General features: G+C 31.9%; 1 protein-coding gene across 5 annotated transcripts in view; it reads left to right on the forward strand.

Annotated features, from left to right (window-relative positions):
• LOC124353484 overlaps window positions 1-17,340 on the forward strand; it is a 38,476-nt gene extending 21,136 nt beyond the window's left edge. For 2 of the 5 annotated variants that reach the window (XM_046803332.1, XM_046803329.1), the window contains exon 3: window positions 16,762-17,340. In XM_046803332.1, coding sequence (XP_046659288.1) covers window positions 16,762-17,181 — 420 coding nt within the window. In that variant the 3' untranslated portion in view covers window positions 17,182-17,340. Of the gene's footprint in view, window positions 1-3,558; window positions 3,847-8,878; window positions 9,097-11,413; window positions 12,198-16,761 lie in introns of those variants that run through there. The other 3 variants (XM_046803331.1, XR_006921600.1, XM_046803330.1) reach the window with 3 other exon arrangements.
• Window positions 17,341-19,210: the final 1,870 nt, after the last annotated feature.

Consider the following 19,210-nt stretch of genomic DNA (forward strand, 5'->3'; position numbering starts at 1 on the left):
GTAAATAGTGTTGACTATCATAATAAAAATGTATTATTTGTAGTGTTGTATACTAAATAACTATTTAATTTTCAAATTACAGTATTACTCGATTTCTTTATTACATTACAATTTTACTAAACAGTTATATTTGCTACAACATATTTTATGAAAATCTTATAAATCTAAAATGAAATAGTATTGCTCTTTATAACTTTTATTTATTAGTAAGGAATAGGATCGAGCAAAATTGATTGAAAGCTAAAATCTAGTACACAGACAGTTATCGTTATCGTAATCAATTATCCAGTAGATAGTAAAGTTTCGTTACTGGGGCAGTCTAGCATTAGATTATCAAAATACAGGTTATGATAACACAATACCATTCAATAACGTATTAGGAACAACCTAATACAAAAATCAACAACAATTACTACCTCTAGTAATTACAAAGCCAACAAAATTACATTATTATTGTTATACTCTGTAGTAAGGACGATTTCCTGTTAATTCGTCAGAGAAATATCAGCTACAGAGTTGTTTCTTTGAAGTAACGGTTACATCTTTGACAATGTAACACGCTTACATGTCACGGCTTTGGTTGGGCCGTTGGGCCTGGTCTCTCCGATAATGTATACGTATAAAGGTTTGGACACACATATCCGCACCGCGCCCGACACGTGAGTCGGCCGATTGTTGGCCGTTATACGGTGAAAGAATTGCAGCGCAGTTCTTTCAACCTGCAAGTCCACACATGTCCGCACCGACACCAGACCGTCGTGGCCGCACCGAGCCCGCACCGTCACCGATATGTGGAGTTTGAATTTTAACGGGCACGGTGCGGTCTACGAGCGGCATCATATGTTGTTTACTGTTGCGTTCTTCTTTTTAAAACTATTTAAGTAGTCTACACGTTATATTTTATTGAATTATTTTAGTATAGCCTACTACCTCTACATCCTGTGTTTCGAGTACAAAAAAATCATATTTATTGATAAAAGCATTACATTTTCTTACCTTACAGTAAACTAGTCATATTATCTTATTGTGCATATTTTCTTATTACAACAAATTTGAAAACCATGTTGTACATTAAGTGATTTTAAACAACTAAATTCGAATTATGAAAAATCTATAAACATTTTTCATTGATTAAAAAATGACAAGCATGTAATTATTTGCGCAAAATCTATTTTTCTTTGATGTATTGAAGTTACTTGATAAATTTATTCCGGTATGTTGTATGTTGAGTCATATTTAGAATGTTTCTACGACATTTTTATTTTTTTTATTTCTTTTTATTTCAATAAAGTAAAAATAAAAATATTTTATTTACAATAAGATTTTCAAGCAAGAAAACTCCATGTTTAAAATAAATAATAATAATAAATCATTTATTTCCCCATTATAACAAACTGAATATTACAAATAAATATTATTGCCACTGCTTAGTAATAAATAATAGCCTACTATGACATAACGTATTTACAATAGCAGTAAATAACAAATACAAAAAAAAATTTTCAACTTACTTTATTTCTAATTTATGTACTTAGAGTAATAAAATATAAAAAGTAAGTTACATCCTTTTAGATTTTTCTTTTTTTTTAAACTAATAATTAGGACAATAGATTTACAAAATATGGGAAATTTTGGTACCCCATAAGAGGCTGTGCCTGGGTTGGGATACTATATACAAAAAGGGTAAAAAATAAAAATAGCGGAATCGAGCTAGAATGAAATGATAAAAATGAGTTATTGTAGCTTATGTAGTAAATAATATACTATTACGTATCAAAGTTTAAATTTAGTATAACTAGTGTGCTGTATTAAACAAAAAGGATTTATGCATGCATGATTTACAATTCAAATATTAGGCTTTTACACATGTAACATTAAATATTATATTATAAATAATTATTTTATAATGCTCTAACGTGTCTATTTAAATATTATTATAATTTTAGCAGACAAGACTAACCATACACTAATTTATTATCTTAAACATATACTCAATATCATTTTGAACGATCATCCATACTCTAAATTTTTTTTAGAAAATATATTTATGTTTCTACTATTTTTGACTAATTCTGGCAATAAATTATTTGTCCTCGGAGCTATAAAAGAAAAAAATTTGTAAAATGTGTTTTTGTATGTTCTCCAGTATATATTTTACAAATATTTACTATGTTTTACAAATTATTATAAACGGGCTTGCAACATGGCAAACTCTCTTGCATCCACACTATAGCTCTTGGGTTTAAGACAAAAAACACCAAATATACTGTTTATAGTGTATTTGACCGAAATTCACTGCAATGAAACACAATGAACAAGAATTATAGGGATAAAACATGTAACCAAGATAATGATATTTACAAATTTTACATACTAGCTGATTGTACAAAGCTTTACTGTAGCATTGCAATGTTTCATTCATCACAGCGATTAATAAACATAACAACAATGAAATTAACAATTATCTCAAGCAATAATTAATCTTCCGAATTGTTAAAGTATCTGTCACTTCGAATTCAAAAGAAACATGCTCTAGTACAAACAGTGAGATTGTTGCGCTCGGACTGCATACGGACATATGTGGCCTCACGGTAACCGAGCCGAGCCCGCACCGACACTCGGCCGACTCACGTGTCGGGCGCGGTGCGGATATGTGTGTCCCAACCTTTAGAAGGTCACCGGTTCCTGTTTCTGCCTAAAGTCGAAGGCCTTTAAAATAGTGAATTTACTGTAGTTTTGTGCTTCGGAGTGGCATTATGCCCGGTCACTGGTCTTGGTTTCAAAGAACGGGAAAGACTATATGACGTCACAGACTGTGACGCCAAAGGTTTTGAAGTAGCTCCAGCACTGTGCATTGTTATTAAAATGGCGGGTTGTAGAAAGTTTAGTTCTTTTGACCAGTTGAACAATTTTATCAATAATAAAGAAAATACGGACCATATTCAATTAAGAATAAGTGATTCGAGATATGCTATATACTTTAAACTATACCAATATCCCTTCTATAAGAACTTATAGTCCTGCTAAAGTCCGATAATACATAAGTGATTAATAATAAAACTATTTTTAATCGGTAAATGGAAGAATTGATTTTCAAATATCTCAAGACGAGAGACTAATTTCCCTCTTACCACTTACATACAATATACAATGAAATCATAACCATTTGAGTGTTATTAGTAAATAAAACAAATGTTCCAGTTATTTTATGCTATTAAATGACATACATATTTAATATGACAAAAATTATTTATAATTAATTATGATTTCTCTTAATGACTATTAATTGAAACATTCCAGTAAAATTGAGAGAAACAAAACTATATCTTAATAAACTACGAAGTGTAGATTCTGGTACATGGTCAATTTTTAGTTGTATATTTCTTCTTTTTAATTTATTTAAGCGCACACTTTTATTATATTACCGTTCAATACATTACCAATGCATAATATGCAATTAATAAAATAGTCTACAAATTGTGTTTTTTATATTTTTAAGGCAGTGGTGTAAAGGTGACAGTTATGGCTGCCCTTTCGTTACGTCACGGTTGACGTCACCACTCATCGCCCGTCTGTCTAATCTACAGACGGTAGTCGGCCATATAGCCACAGCGTTTGTGTTTTTGCTCTTGAACTCTAAACAAAGTGTTAGGTGTGAATATAGTGTAAAATAAAATGTTTGAAGAATAAGTTCTAAGTTGAATTAGAGATTCGCCGCTTTTGATATGTCACGAAACTGTTGTTCCTATTTAGATTGTAGAAACAGTGCACATAAAGTGAAAGGACTCAGAATGTTTACATTTCCACTGAAAGAAACATTAAGTGCAATATGGGTCAGCAACTGCGGTATGTTGTGCTCACTAATATAAAGTTGTAATATCCTCAAAATGTAAATTCCCTAATAAAACAATTAAAATAATTTTGGTTTTGAGGTTATGTTTATAGATTTAGGTTATATTGTTAACTATTGTTTCACTATATTTGGGTAGGGTACGATAAGCGGACCCGGTTTTTGTATCGAAATTGGCAAACAATGTTACTTAATCATAATCATTGATATAATCAATTGGTATCAATTTACATTAACGTGACCATGGAAAGGTATGTTCATTTTTTTTTCTGAAAACTACAATTTTTCCTGAAAACAATATTGAAGAAAATACTCGTCGGCAACGAAAATTGAAAGAGCTACGATTTTTTTAAATCTTCTGAAAACTCCGTTTTTGACAGTTTCTTATAACTCTGCGTCTGCTTAAACTCAGTATAGCCAGATTTTCAAAACCGATTATCATACCAACAACGAGAAATTATCGTACTTTCATATAAAATAATCGTACCAAACACATTTAATGAAAAAGTATGTTATGTTCGTATAGTAAATTATGTTATAATTAACTTTTGGTTTGTTACTTGTATAAATTTGTAAAAAATCTTTCATGGTACAATAATAACTACCCATCGTGTATCTTACGGGCGCATAAAATCAATGAAATTATCGTACCTTTACGATAATTATTGTACCTCTGGCAACACTATCCATTAAGGTAAGTGATAAGTTACTGAAATACTGTCAACAATGCCTGCCCACTGCGCAGTGCTGTGCACTGCTTGCTCTTTTAGAAAAAAAATTAACTCGAGCTTGCAAATTCGAATCCCAGATCACGTGATGCCCCTGCTCCTTAACGCAATAATGTCCGAAAGGCATCAATATAATACAATAATATAAGCTACTTCTAGTGATAAACGCGCCCAGCTTGATCTGGGCTTAGAGTTTGCAAGCTCGAGTAAATTTTTTTTTACTTTCCCCCCAGTTCATTTGCACCTGTGATAATAGTACTTCAAGGCTATAAATGCCCAACCCATGAAAAAAAGTCCATTTTCCATGGTCACGCTAATGTAAATAAATACCAATCAATTGATACTGATTAATTATTTTGAACAATTAACTTAAATAATCTATATCAATAGCTGTAAACACTTTCATATAATACTCGTTACAATGTAATATTTCAATTTTATATAAGTAAAATTTGATTATTAAAAATGGCAGTCAATTTTAGAAAACTACCCAACATTGCTTTGAAAGATGATAAGACATCTACGAGTCCAACATGTTGGACTCATACCGAAAAACCCATTATTAAAATTTGTGGGAAAGAAACAACTGTAACTGTCAGAGGAGCAAATATGGTCATCTTCAGTTTTCCTAATTTGGGTTATAATAATTTGTTTCATCACTGTAAACATATGATTGTTATTGAGGACTATAGATACTTTTATATCGATTGATAGTCTAGGATTTGAGATGCGAATATTAGATATCAATGATTACATTCTTCGATAAAAAAAACCAGATCCGCTGATCGTACCCTACCCCTATATTTGCATAGCTAAATTCTATACATATTTGAATATTAAACATGTAGTGAATTATTTCAAGAATTTTGGGTATAGTACATAAGGACTCGCTTTTTATATTGATTAAAAAAATCAATACTTAATCATCAATACTTAATTTTTATATATCAAATACGAATTTATCAATCATATCAACGTATCTATATTTATAATATCAATCGTATTTAAAATTAATATAATATACATAGTGACAATCTCGTAAATAATAAAGGAGCTATAACGATCAAACAAGAAATTAGAACTGAAAATAGGAAAAGTCATAAATAATAACGAAATGATAACAATATAACAAACATGTAAAACAGAAAGTACAATATATACTTACTATATATATGTTTTCTCCTTGTTAGCAATGATTAACTGCTTTCAAGAAGTTATTGAAAGCATCCTCTCTAGAAAACGGTACTTCTTTTCTGTACAAATACAGAGATAATCTGCAAGCAGGTCAGCTGATATGCCACTTTTTAAACTTCATTTCACGATCCTCCATGAGCTTTGTTCTGTCTGTTGTTGTCTATAAAAGATTTTACATGTATTATTTGAAAAAGTGTTTATACAATAGTTATCATTTAAAATCAGTATCAATTGATTATATATATCAGCATGAAGGTTAGGATATATATTGATGTACACTGAGCATTTTATTATTGAACTACATATTACTAGTGATGTTATCGTTAAAAGGTTGCAAGAGTTAGCTCAAAGACCAGTATAATAAGCGGCCACTACCACAATCAAATCATCGATATTCGTAATTATCTTAACAAGGCTTACTGAAATCGAAATGTCGAACCGAATTAATTCATAGGAATTACAGTCTAGTTCAGTTGTTTTTATATCTCATAAAGTAATAATTTAATAATGAATAAACAACTATCTAGGCTAAGTGTATTTATACAATATACAAACAAAACAATGTAACATTTAGTTACATTTTACTATTTGGAAAGATAAACATGTCTAGCAGCTTGTGACACAAATAACACATTTACATCGCCAAATGTATTTGCGGCTGTTAATCCATACCAATGATTTTACTTTGTTGAAATTAATGTGAAACAATATTGTTGTTCAATACATTAAAAGGAGTTGGCAATAATTAATTGTAAATAACTATAGTTAGAATGTTTTCGTATTTTCAATAGTTTAGATAATTTGATACCCTAATTCAATCGTGGTGGTGGCCACTTACTACACTGCAGCCAGTTCAGATCCACATTTTTAGCTTAATTGCTTTTGAAATTAGAAGCAACACTAGAAGGATCATTATCTAGAAACTTGCAGGGGTTAAACCTACGAGCACTAAATAATGAATACATAGTGTGTGTCTGAAGAATGCTCCCAACCATCCGTGCACTCCATTTATATGTATATTTTTCAATTTGTTTGAGCAATACATCTTATATAACTGGGCCTGATTTCTAATGTCACTTTTACAGTGACAAAACACTAGTCTCGACAAAAAATGATACAACAATAACTCTTATATTTTTATCAAAATACAAAAGTGAACAGAGACCAGATTCCAGTTCCAGTGTATTTTTTATAATGCTTATATATAGATGTATCCTTCTAGGTAATCTTTGTTAACCCATTAAAGCCCAAAACTTGTTTTTCTCAAAATACTTTATTCACTATAAAAAATCAATTATTCCTTATCTAATTTACACTAATATGACAAAAAAAATATTTATTTTAAACATTTTGGTACTTTTTTAACATGGGTCGTTAACGACCCGTTGGGAGTAAGGCCTTAGTAAAACACAATAAAGTGTATATAGTGGAAACTTTATTTACAAACACATTTGAAAGACATGTTAATTACACAAATGATTAATCTTTGTGGAAATCTGCAAAACAGGTATCATGCAGTGGGACCTCACATCGTTTGCACGCTTTTACAGTTTTATTTTTACATACAACACACCTTCTTCTACTTTGACCTGTCACTATAAGATGACCTCCATGGTCACTACGGAGTGGGTTTGAAACTCTCTTCAGTGCTCTTGTAGGGCCAGTTGCCTTAGGAGACCGTCCAAATTTTTGAAGCAAAGCCAGGACCACACTTCTTGGGAAACTGAGACTGTCCAAAGTAACTCCTTGAGAGCGAGCCAGAAACCAAGAGTTGCTCATCACAACATCAAAAAGCCAGAGAACGATTGGGATATACCACCGTTTTCCACGAACACCTATTCTGTAGTTCGATATATTATTGTCCATTAGATCGACACCTCCCATATTCCTGTTGTATTGCGCAATAAGATATGGCTGAGGAATGGAAACTTTCTTTCTTTCTGTCACTGAATATCTGAATATCTCACACTGAAGGGGTACCTCTCTTCTGAACTCTAAGTCTCCTTTTTCCCAGTTTCGAACTTGGTTCATCTTTTTATTGGGTGCAGGCTTTACTCCCCCCTTTTCAAATTTAGACCCTTCATGTGTGGCATTCGAAACGGGTTTCTTCTTTCCAGTAGCTTTAGAATGTGTAGCTATTAGAAAATTATTACCTCTGTCTTCAACGCGTACGTCACTAAGATAACCACGTTGATCACCTAAATCACCTGGTGTATCTTCATCGTTTTCAATTCCTTCTAATCGAATGTCTGCCTCGGCTTGGAGCTGACAATGGCACACTCGGTCTGGGTCATTAGAATCTTCCTCTCCAGATTCTTCATCTGTGACATTGTGAGGGTCATCATCGTCGGGAGGACTTATATAGATATCACCTGCGGTGTATTCTGATGCAGTGTCTTCCAAGGCTTCTAAGATCTCAGCTAGTGTAAGCGGACTGTCGATCATGAAATAACCCAAAAGTAAAAAATAAAATAAAACATTTTCTGTTGAAAAAGCAGATAACATAAATTTTAATATTGTTTTATGTATAATGTGTATACATATTGATTTCAATTTACCACCGTGCGCTTTTTACTTACAAACTTGAAAAAAGATTCAATGCTAGGTTTGAGGTTAGGCCTATGCTATGGGCTTGGTCCCAACGGGTCGTTTTCGACCCACTAATAGTTTGTCATGTAATAGTAAAAAGTCAGTAAGTTTCATGAATCTCACTAATAAACATTTTGTTTACTACATATATTGATAGTAATATTCACTTATTAGATATATTTTAAAAGGACATGGTATGTATAAAACTAACCTATGAAGTGGAGCAGACATGATGTATTGTGCAACTCTCAATGTATCAGATTGCGATTAGTAGTAAGGGTGGGGGAAGAGGCCACAAACCTTTTCTCAAGGTCAATCAACTCTCAGGTAAAAACATCACAGACGGAACAGTACGCTTTACTACAAAATGGTTTACACGTATTTAGATGGGTCGAAAACGACCCGTTGGGCTTTAATGGGTTAACCTATACTTCAAATTACAATGTTAAATCGCTGGACTGTTTCAAGTTGTGATTGGGAAAATAAGATCCCAATTTTAATATTTTTTTCTTTTTAGGCAATCCTGTACTGAACCATTACACATCACTAGAGTTACGAAAAAACAAAAGGGTTTGTGAGTTACATTTTCGAAGAGAAGATATAACGGTGACCGGTCGGCTCAAGGAAGGAAGTATTCCTTTCCCGTACGATGCACCGCTGGTGGAACCCGACACAACCACTTCATCTTATCTAGCGATTCCTCAATGGAGCGATCACCACCAGCTTAATCTCCCAGTCAGTATTATCACATCTAATGTTGTTAATACAGTAGTTTAGAAATGTTCCATTGGCGAAAGGTTGAGGAGATCTCTAATTTCTTATGATTAAAACTTATGTAAATTATTTCCCTCAACATCTCCATCATTGATAAACACTGTCACAACGTAATAACACAGATTCCTGCAAAGTGAAGTCAGGATATAAAAATCTACAATACTGTAAGAAAATGGGTTACTTCAGTGTCGCACAATGTCAAACCAACATGGTATAATTCCACTTTGTTGGATTTAACCTGAGACTTTAAAGAGAGACAAGTACTGTAGCGACATGGAGTTGAACTTCCCTTCATCTTATATTTTTTTTCATAAACATCTCTCATAGTTTGAAGTTCAGGTGTAAAACTGGTCGCATTATGTCTTTTAATTTTGACAAATGAAAAATAATCTAAGCTCTCTCTTAACTCAAATTGTCTGTATGACATAAATTCTTGGAATTCTCTGTTCTGGAATGACCCACTTTTAGTGGGATCAAAAATATACCTGTGAGGGGAATAAATTAATGTATAAAACTCTTCATTTTAGCACACAAAATTAAGAACACATTTAACACTCTCTTAATTCAAGAAGAGATATGAGTTGGGGTGGTAATGAATGTAAAGAGAAGAGAGCTTATTATTTACTCAAATTTGTATTATGCACAATATTATGAACAAGTGTTTCAAGTCCAATAAAAACCAAATTTACAGTTAGGTAATATAACAAAAATAATCAAAACCCAGTTAGAAATTTGTATGCAATTTTACAACAAAAAGTTTTATTAAGAGTTAGTTTTACCATAAAAAATATATGTTTAGACCATTAAATATCCATAGGATGTTTTAATCTGGAGATAATTCAATAAATGCACTCTAATTCCTTGGTTTCTTGGTTGTTGCGGATAATGTTTCTGGGGGCCTTAATTTGACTAAGAGTAGTGCTTTATTCCTCTTATTCCAGCTAAAAAATATAAATGTTTATCTAGGAAAAGATGTGGTTAAATTCTCAGATATTCTGAGGAATGTTGGTGGTTAATGTTGATTTAAAGATTGAGGGTTCAAACATCATTTTTATTTTCAACAGATAATTAGAAAACTCAGGGCCACCATTCCTGCCCATCATAAAAGTAAAATGGTGGGGAAAGTTCCATACTTGGATTGCTCTATTTATGGTTCAATTTCAAGGCTGTCTATACCTGCCAAAGAATGTGCTTACAGGGATTTTCCAAGTTACAATGCATGGCAGTAAACTTTGCTTTTATACTTCCAGGTAATAAATGTATCAGTGATGACATCAATAGCCTGTCATCAGTTTTACTAATCTGTAATAATTGGGTCACTCTTGTGTTATGAGCATTGTTCAAACTTACATTGTGGTTAATGGGAATAATGTCACCTAAGCCTCTAGCTTATTTATTTTTCAGTATATATTAGCAGTAAAGGTACTAATTTGTAAAAAATATGTAGGGAAATGACAACATACAAACAAATCACATGATAACCAATTACATAAAATAAAATTTTAGTTGGATGACTAAATATGCAGTAATAAATGTTTCATAAATTAACTTTAAAAAGAAATTTCCATCTGGAAAGGTTTTTACAACTTTTGAAAATAAAATGATTGGCATTAAAGTTTACAGTTTTTCTCAAAAATCGTTGTGCAATGGTTTTCTGTGAAACATAGGGCTAAGGTATGAGTATGTTGCATTACACTTCTTAAAATTCAATTTCTGTTCCAAACGTGATCCTCCGAAAAATACACTGTATGAAAGATCATGAATTGATTGTAAGTTTTTTTTTTTACAAACTGGTATTGTTTAAACCAAATACAAGGCTAAGAATTTTTTTTATCAGATCAAGTACTCCGTTCTTCAGATAAAGATTCTCGAAAATAAGAATAGAACAGCATAATTATAGATGGCATAATACCTAATAATAATAAAAACCTCATATTGGCCGTAGTACAAACTAGACAAATAGATCAGAAATAAGTTTACCGGTTATTTAACAAAATACTTTGTTGTATCTAGTTTTATTTTTAAAAGTTTACATCATTTAACATATGAAACTGTTTGGTTTCTGTACGTAATACACTACTATTTAGTGGTAAAATGTTCAGTTTTATTCATGTTCTTATTCACAATGTAATCAGTTAATAACGAGAGTAAAATGTTGTTTATTTAAATGTTAAAAAATAAATATATAAATCCAGTGAAGTTTTCGTCTGGAGTGCCCCCTCGGGTCTCTTCGGCTGTTTTCGTCGAAGAGGTCGGTCGTGTGATCGCATCGTGTCAATATGGTTATGAAATTGTAGCCGTTACTCTAGCAAAGTAACTGTTTTGCCTGTATTACCCTCCTGGTGATCAGATGTTGGTTGTGACATTTTGTGTTGAGGTTATGTAAATGTTTACTTAATTACGATTATATTCCGTGGCGTTGATTTTCACCATTATAGTACGGATTTAGTAACAAGATAATTAATTACACATTATGAACTTTACTGTATAGTGTAGTTGCAACATGTCTGGAAATTATGTACAATAAATCTCAGGGTTGCGACAGTGTTTGGAGTTGAGGCCGGTCTTGACTCCTTGACGACTGCGGTAAACAATAGTGCCATAACTATATATTATTACAAAATCTCGTATTCACGTATAAGTATAATGATTGTGCTTCGACTCTAATGGCAGTTATGAGTGAGGACATAATATTACAACTGAGGTGCAAACCTTTTAGTTCGCTCCCACCACCAGTACAGATAGATATTGTGAAGAATGACCGTCCCCGGCCGACAATGAAGTGGGTGAACACTAACATAAATTTGAAGGACAACATGCATTTCCAAGATAGTAACTACTTGAAATTTGAGTGGCTATGTGGAAGTCAGGCTATGATGAAAACGTTTTGTTGGCCTTGCCTCCTGTTTACTGGTAAACTCAATAAAAGTTTTATTTCTCATGCATTTTTCGAATTAAATTTGGTTGTCGCCACAGCAAAAACTCATGAGAAAACAGAGGTGCACCAAAAGTGTGTGGAATCTTTGCGGTTGTTTAAGAGAAGATATGGGATTTTTCAGGAGGTAAGTGGGTTTGGTAAATTGTAGTAGGCCTACAGTTTACTTTCTTATTGAGGATGAAAAATTTCTAAAAGTGTGCCATTTTGAATAGAGGTTGTGCTGTATCTGTTTACTTAACCTATGTCATTAATTTTAAGTTATATCATTTGCTGTATTAATTATCAAAAGAACAACACTTTTGCAAAAAGATTTGATAATGTTTACTGTAGCCACTTTGCCTTAAACGATCTTAAACTACTTTTAAAAATTTCTAAAAGTAGTATACTTTCATTTCCAAAAACGATTTTTAGGCAGTTGCAAACTATATATTGCACAATAAGTATTAAAGTGTTTTTAATCTCGTAACTTAGCCTACTGTGTAATAGGCCATGGCTGTAGTATGGCCATCAAAATCAGATGATGATTACCGAATGATATGGAATTATCGATATTCATAACCATCCAAAGGACTGAAAACAAAATGTTGGTCCAAAAACTGAATAGATAGTTGAAAGAACAATATAGTTTGGCTAGTTTTAAATATTAGAAATTAAAATACAACATATAATTACAACAAAACAATATTTACTTACCTTATTTATTTTCAAGGATAATCGTGTTGGTTTACATGTATATTTGCATAATCGGATCAAAACCATACAAATTATTTGCTATGCGAAACTTTTTATAACCATATTTATCAGAAGTAATTTTTGAAATTATATATTTAAACTCTTGAAACATGAATTCAATTTTGTCTTGCACGTTGCCAACACTGTAGTCAGATATATCAGCCATAAACCGTCAAAAACATTATTTGGTGCAAATTTACCATCTCACACTTAAGTTATATAAATTTGTGTACAAAAAGTGTTGTCTCAACATTGATATATTTTGCTGATATTTAGTCATCCGTGAAGCGTTAGGAGTTAACTACATATAGATCTTTGCTGACTGGAGTGAGTTATGTTCCGCAGCAAGTGTTATCTGCAAAATTTGATCAAGTCGTGAGGGAGGGCCAACACCACAGACCCTGGATTTAACTTTGTGCAAATATGAAAGAGTTCTCTGCACTGGCAACATTTGTTCTCCCAATAAGGACATATAAGGACCTGAATCATTTAGTGTCATGTTCATGTTTTCCATCAGAATTATATAAGGAATACAGTCAAATGCTTTTGTTGAAGCGGCTTTATGTTTATTAAATGAGTTTTCAATACTTCAAACGTTGTATTTCTTCTTTGTTTGGTCTCCTTAAAACCTTTACAGATGCTTAGTTCTCTATTATAATGAATAAAGCTTATTGTTTCCCATACTATCATTGGCTATCATATGTGCCTATCATTGAGAACCGTCATCATATCCTTTTACACTTTAAGTTCAAACGTGTATCTATGTTTTCATATCTTAACCCTTTGAGTGCCGCAGCGTCTACATAGTAGATGTTGTGAAATGTGCATAAATTGCCGGCATCTACCCAGTAGACGATTTTTATTTAATTAATATCACATATAATTCATTTTTGTTTTGACAAATAACTTATTTCACGGCAATCTACAAGTTTCGAACTATCAATTGTGATTGATTTTTATTGTTCACCGCCCCCTTGTAGTTATTGTCATCAGAAAAAAACAGATGACGCAATAGTTGGTCAGCTGCTACTTGTTGCCATTAACTACACAGTTTCGTTGTTGTGTGTTTACATTGTGCTAGTTTCGTGTGTTTATGCTGAAAACTGTTGTTATTACTATTCTGCAATTGTGTTCAGTAAAACTTACAATGCATTTATAAACTTCTTTTTCCGTGTTTAGTGACGTATATTTTATTGTTGGATTGGTGATGAAGTAAAACGCAAGTTCCAATCAAACTATTGATTTTAGGTGAAGTAAGGTTATATTGTAGGCCTGTGTATATTTTTATATACTTTTTATATAATTAGTATTTTACAGTCGTCTTACTTCATTGAGTGAAATAGGGTAGTTATAATATTGTTTCTAAACTTTTGACAAACTTGAATAAAAATTGCTTTTTGTTGTATTTTGTATATATTGCAGTATCTGGTTAAATATTACTGTAACACACCATATTATGCATGATTTTTGTTCAGTTTTTCATGCTCTTTCATATGGTATAGCTAAAAAAAATTTTAAAAAATATTGTATAAATAAAATTTTAGTTCAAACTTGAAATTTATTTTTTTTCATTTTTTAGTTTTTGTTATAACCTATATTCTTTTTGTGTAAATAAAAATAAAATTATAATATTATATGGAAAAAATACCTTGTTTTATAAACACACAAAAAAAAAATTATTCAAATCGATTGAATAGTTTTTTTAATATAGTTTTTTCCCCACACGCTTGCAAAACAGAAGGAAATGCTCCGGCAATTTATGCGTATGACTTGGGAAAATATGCTGTGGCACTCAAAGGGTTAATAAAAATTATTTTTTATTTTATCTCTATATTGGTATTAAAACCTAACTTTATTCTTTCTGTGAAATGATGGTTATTTTAGGCACTTGGTAACAAAAAATTATCAAAAAAAGATTCTGGGTCAATACAAAATGTAACCTTATCCAGTCCACCTCACCCAAGGTCTTCCTCAAAACTCTAGGTAAACACTCTTCCTTTACTGATACATTTTTGAAATCATACTCAGGTTGCCATGATTCCTAGGCAACGCTCATTTGTAGTAGGCTTTTGAATGGTGAAGTATGTACATTTATTGCAGTGCATTTTCTTTATTTAATGGAAAGTTAAAATTACCGCTCAAGATTATTGGTTTGTTTCAATGTAGATTTGACAAACGATACACTATGTGTGATTGTATCGTTTGATACCGGCAACGTCCAGGTCCAACTCAGTACAGAAATTTGAATGTTCAGATATTTAACATTAGTATTGTTCTTTATACATATATTAGAGAGATCCCTCGATTCATGCACTATAATCAACATTTGGTAGTTAGAGATATTAGTCCAGTCACATTATAATACTTTGTTCATGAATTATTCACGTAACATTTTTTCTAGTTCATTTTTGTAAATATTCAATGAAATAATATTTTGTGCGTATGTATGTGATTGATTATTGCTCTAAAACTGATTAACCAAAATATTACATTTACTATAGCCTATAATTATAATGTTCTAGCAATTAGTTGCAGTTTTGCACTTAATTTTATTTAAAAACAGACAACATAAACATAATCCTATTAAATGTTGTTCCAAGCAATCTTGAGATAAGTGATAGTCACTGAAAGATATTCAAATCTCATAATCCATTTTAGATTTAAATTTAAAGATGGGGCTCTCAAGTCAGAGAGTGAAACTGTTTTTTATAAGTACCTCGGAAATTTCTTGAATTTTTCTCCAATATTTTGTTATATTTTTATTGGATAGCTCTAACGATTTCAGTTACAATTGAACTATTTTTGGCCAGTGTCCAAAGAGAGGATAATATCAAAATCCTTAGCTTTTCAGTTAACAATTTAATTTAATTCTAATCAACTTCATCCATGTAGTATACACAAAATATACAAGAAAGCCAGGAAGTCCGGAGAAAACCAGTGCATGTTGAAGCCAGCATGTCTAAAGTTGGGGACACATCATCTCTAAAATATATACCAGTAATGACTTTTTATGTGATGTGAAGTCATCTGGATACCTAATCAATAAAATCACTCTAAAGACTACACAGAGTAGGATGAATTTTGAAACTGTTTTATTAATTGAAACGGCAACAAATATTTAGGTGTGCCCCACACTTAAATGTGTATGTTTTGTATTATATTTTTCTTTTCAAACATACTCTGTGGACTTACATTTTACAATACTCATGTCAGTTAATCTGACAGATTTTGGTACGTTTTGGGATAAGAATAATTGCTTATCAAGGCAACCTCTTACTTCAGTACTAATGTATATCAGTATGGGATGCACTTTTGACATGAGGTCTTCAAGAACATTAAGACATCTTATATGAAAGAAATAAAAATCAGTGATTGAAACTTTATTTCTTAACTAGTCTAATTTGATTGCTGATTTGGTCTTTCTAAAATTTCAGCTTTGTCAGCTATTCATTGTTATTATGGTTATGGTAAGACAAGAAGATTTCATCCATCAGATAGGCACCAATGCCACAAGTCAGGGTCTACTATCTTCTATGTGTAAGATACTTATCTATAACCATACACAGTGCTGAGGTGGACAGGCATCTGAATATCAATCCTTTAATGTATCTAATTATCATGTGTATCAATATTTTGTGTCATGTCATGAATTTTAAGGTACTTTCTGACACCTCTGAGAGTCTCCGACCAAAATACATAAAAATCTACATTTTAGTATGTAGGGTACATATTGTTTGGTTAATATAACTGGATGTATAAGCACAAGTACCAAAAAGAATAATCTTTTATAAGAATTGACTTGCGCTGAATTTTATTTTCAGTCGTCATTGTGAATGTTTTGACAAGATTTTGTTTGGAAAGAACCATGAAAACTTAGATTAGGATGGTAATGTTGAGAACTGTTGAATTCTATAATTTTCAAATAAGTATTTCAAGTAGCTATTTTTTGTTCACAGAATCAGGAATCACAACACGAGGTCTTCATTAAGTCCGAATCCGAAGAGGTTTTGGATATTTACGATGACAACACAGTCGGTAACTTTTCACCTTCCAACAATGAGAAACCAGACGTAAGTGATTCTGCCAGTCAGAGCTTATCACCCGACAAGAAGAGGAAGTTTTGTCATTCACCCTTACCTTCTGGTTCTACGGACATGGTGGATAATACTGTACACAATATAGACACCTCCAAGCCCGAGACGGAGTTCGATCTGTGGGCCAGAAGTGTTGCCTATCAACTGAACCACATGGAGTTAAAGCGAGCACTGCGGTTACAGTTGAAAATGCAAACGCTGCTGAGCGAAGAAAGAATAAACCAAGATTGTGATGGTGTAATAAGTGGCAAACCACCCTCAAGTACTAATGCGTCAACTTAAATCAATATTGTTTTTATAAGGGATACATTTGAAAGTTAACTTTTTTATTGTAATTTATTGCATTTTATAAAACAGATAATGAGCATTTTTATGACTCAAACATGTATACATAATGTAAAAATGTACATTGTGAAATATATTGATAAATTATATACAAGGCGTGGATGTTTTATTTACATGTTCAATCATTATGTTCAGATTAAGTTAAAAAATAAGCAAGTTTAAAGGGGTGATTAACAAACATGATTGAAATAGATCAGTAAGAATTCCACATTTGAATTAATTGTAGCTTCTTGGTGAATATGTTTAATAGTCATACTGATAGCTATATTTATTTATTACTACTCAGTTAATAAAAGGTCAATTTTATATACAGATTGGACCGGGATTAACTTTTGAGTGATTAAACCTCTAAAAGTGAGAATCTGCATATCAACACAGAAAATAAACACTGTTATTCAGAGCTTCACTCAAACTCTTGATAGTAATAAAATCATTGAAATTGTCTTAATTTTACAGATAGTTGAATTTAGTATTAGATCAAGTTGAGCCTTTCATACATTTTCAAATTTATTAATAATCTTTCACATAGAAAGGCTGCTTCAGGTATTATAGACACAGACTGAAGTCATAAAATAACATTGATTTAAGGCATTATGGATGTCAGATTTGATATGTGAATGTATTTAGTAATTTAGATGCATAAATCTAGTCGTTCAGGATCTCTTTGTTGTAAACATATTTTTATTTATATACAAGTATTCATTGGAGGGTTTCAGGAATATATTTTGGAATAAGTAATTAAAATTTTTCAAACTTGACAAAATGTATAATTCTACAAATATTTAATGAATACACATACATTTGTAAACAATAAAGACAAAAATAAATGTTTATTTCATGTTATTGTGTAGAAACAAAATATGATCTACTTCACCAATGACCATAGAAATATGATTTCTATGATCATTGGTAAAGTAGAAAAGAATCATTTAGGACTGAAGTAGCAAGTAAACAAATATTTCTTTCTGAAGTTCACAAATTATGGGTATGACTATTTTTATACGAGGCACAAAAAAGGCAGAGGATTTTCCCACCTTTTTGGTAGGGCAATCCTAAGTAATCAAGAAATAATGGATTACGGGAACGAAGTAAGACAAATCTAGCTTGTCTGTTAGAAATACTCATTGCAGAAAAGTATTTGAATACAAGGGTGCTTCAATACACAGTATTCGATACTCCGATAGTTTGATTCTGTATCCAGATAGACTATCATTAATACTCTTGAAGGTTTACGGAAAAATAACAGCCGTGAGTAAATTTGGTTGGAGAGGAGCAACGTGAGGAGGATTGGTTTCAACTGGTTTGAATTAATGTTACGACATCTTAAGTCCCTTAATACCATCATTTTGTTATTGTTTCACAACGCTACCATCAATTAAATGATGTTTGTGCAGTTGAGGAGAGATCATCATAATCTCTTTATTGCGTGTTTGACAATATATAACATAGTATTGCAATAGTCAAATGCATTATAAAAATATATCCTAACTACACATTCACTCACAGTCATACTTACATCTCAGCATTCTCACGACACAATCACACAGACTTCGGATCCATGATTTTCAATCATCCCAACGGCTCGTCATATTAATCTCTTCTTTTTGGAGAATAATGTACGGTATTATTGTTTAGATATTGATTACGTCCAAAAACAAATAATGTCAGTGCACCCAAGTACTTTGTTATAAAATTACAAATCTCTGTAAATTGTACCATCGATATGCTAACGTGTACAGATGGGCCAAGCGATCTGCACGCGTAATAGGTGGCCGGGGCCGGGGAAGAGAGTTGTCTTTTTCAATAACATGGATTTTCGCTTAGAGTCCATCCTTCAGCATTTCTCAAGACCTAAGAAGTAACAACTGGAATATTTACTTATTTATTCAGTTGTCTTGTTATATTCAAATAAAAGGTGCTCCGATAGTTAAGTTCTCTCAAATCAATCACAGAATGACAGCGCGCA

Source organism: Homalodisca vitripennis, chromosome 2, assembly GCF_021130785.1.
Source record: "Homalodisca vitripennis isolate AUS2020 chromosome 2, UT_GWSS_2.1, whole genome shotgun sequence".
Classification (NCBI taxonomy): domain Eukaryota; kingdom Metazoa; phylum Arthropoda; class Insecta; order Hemiptera; family Cicadellidae; genus Homalodisca; species Homalodisca vitripennis.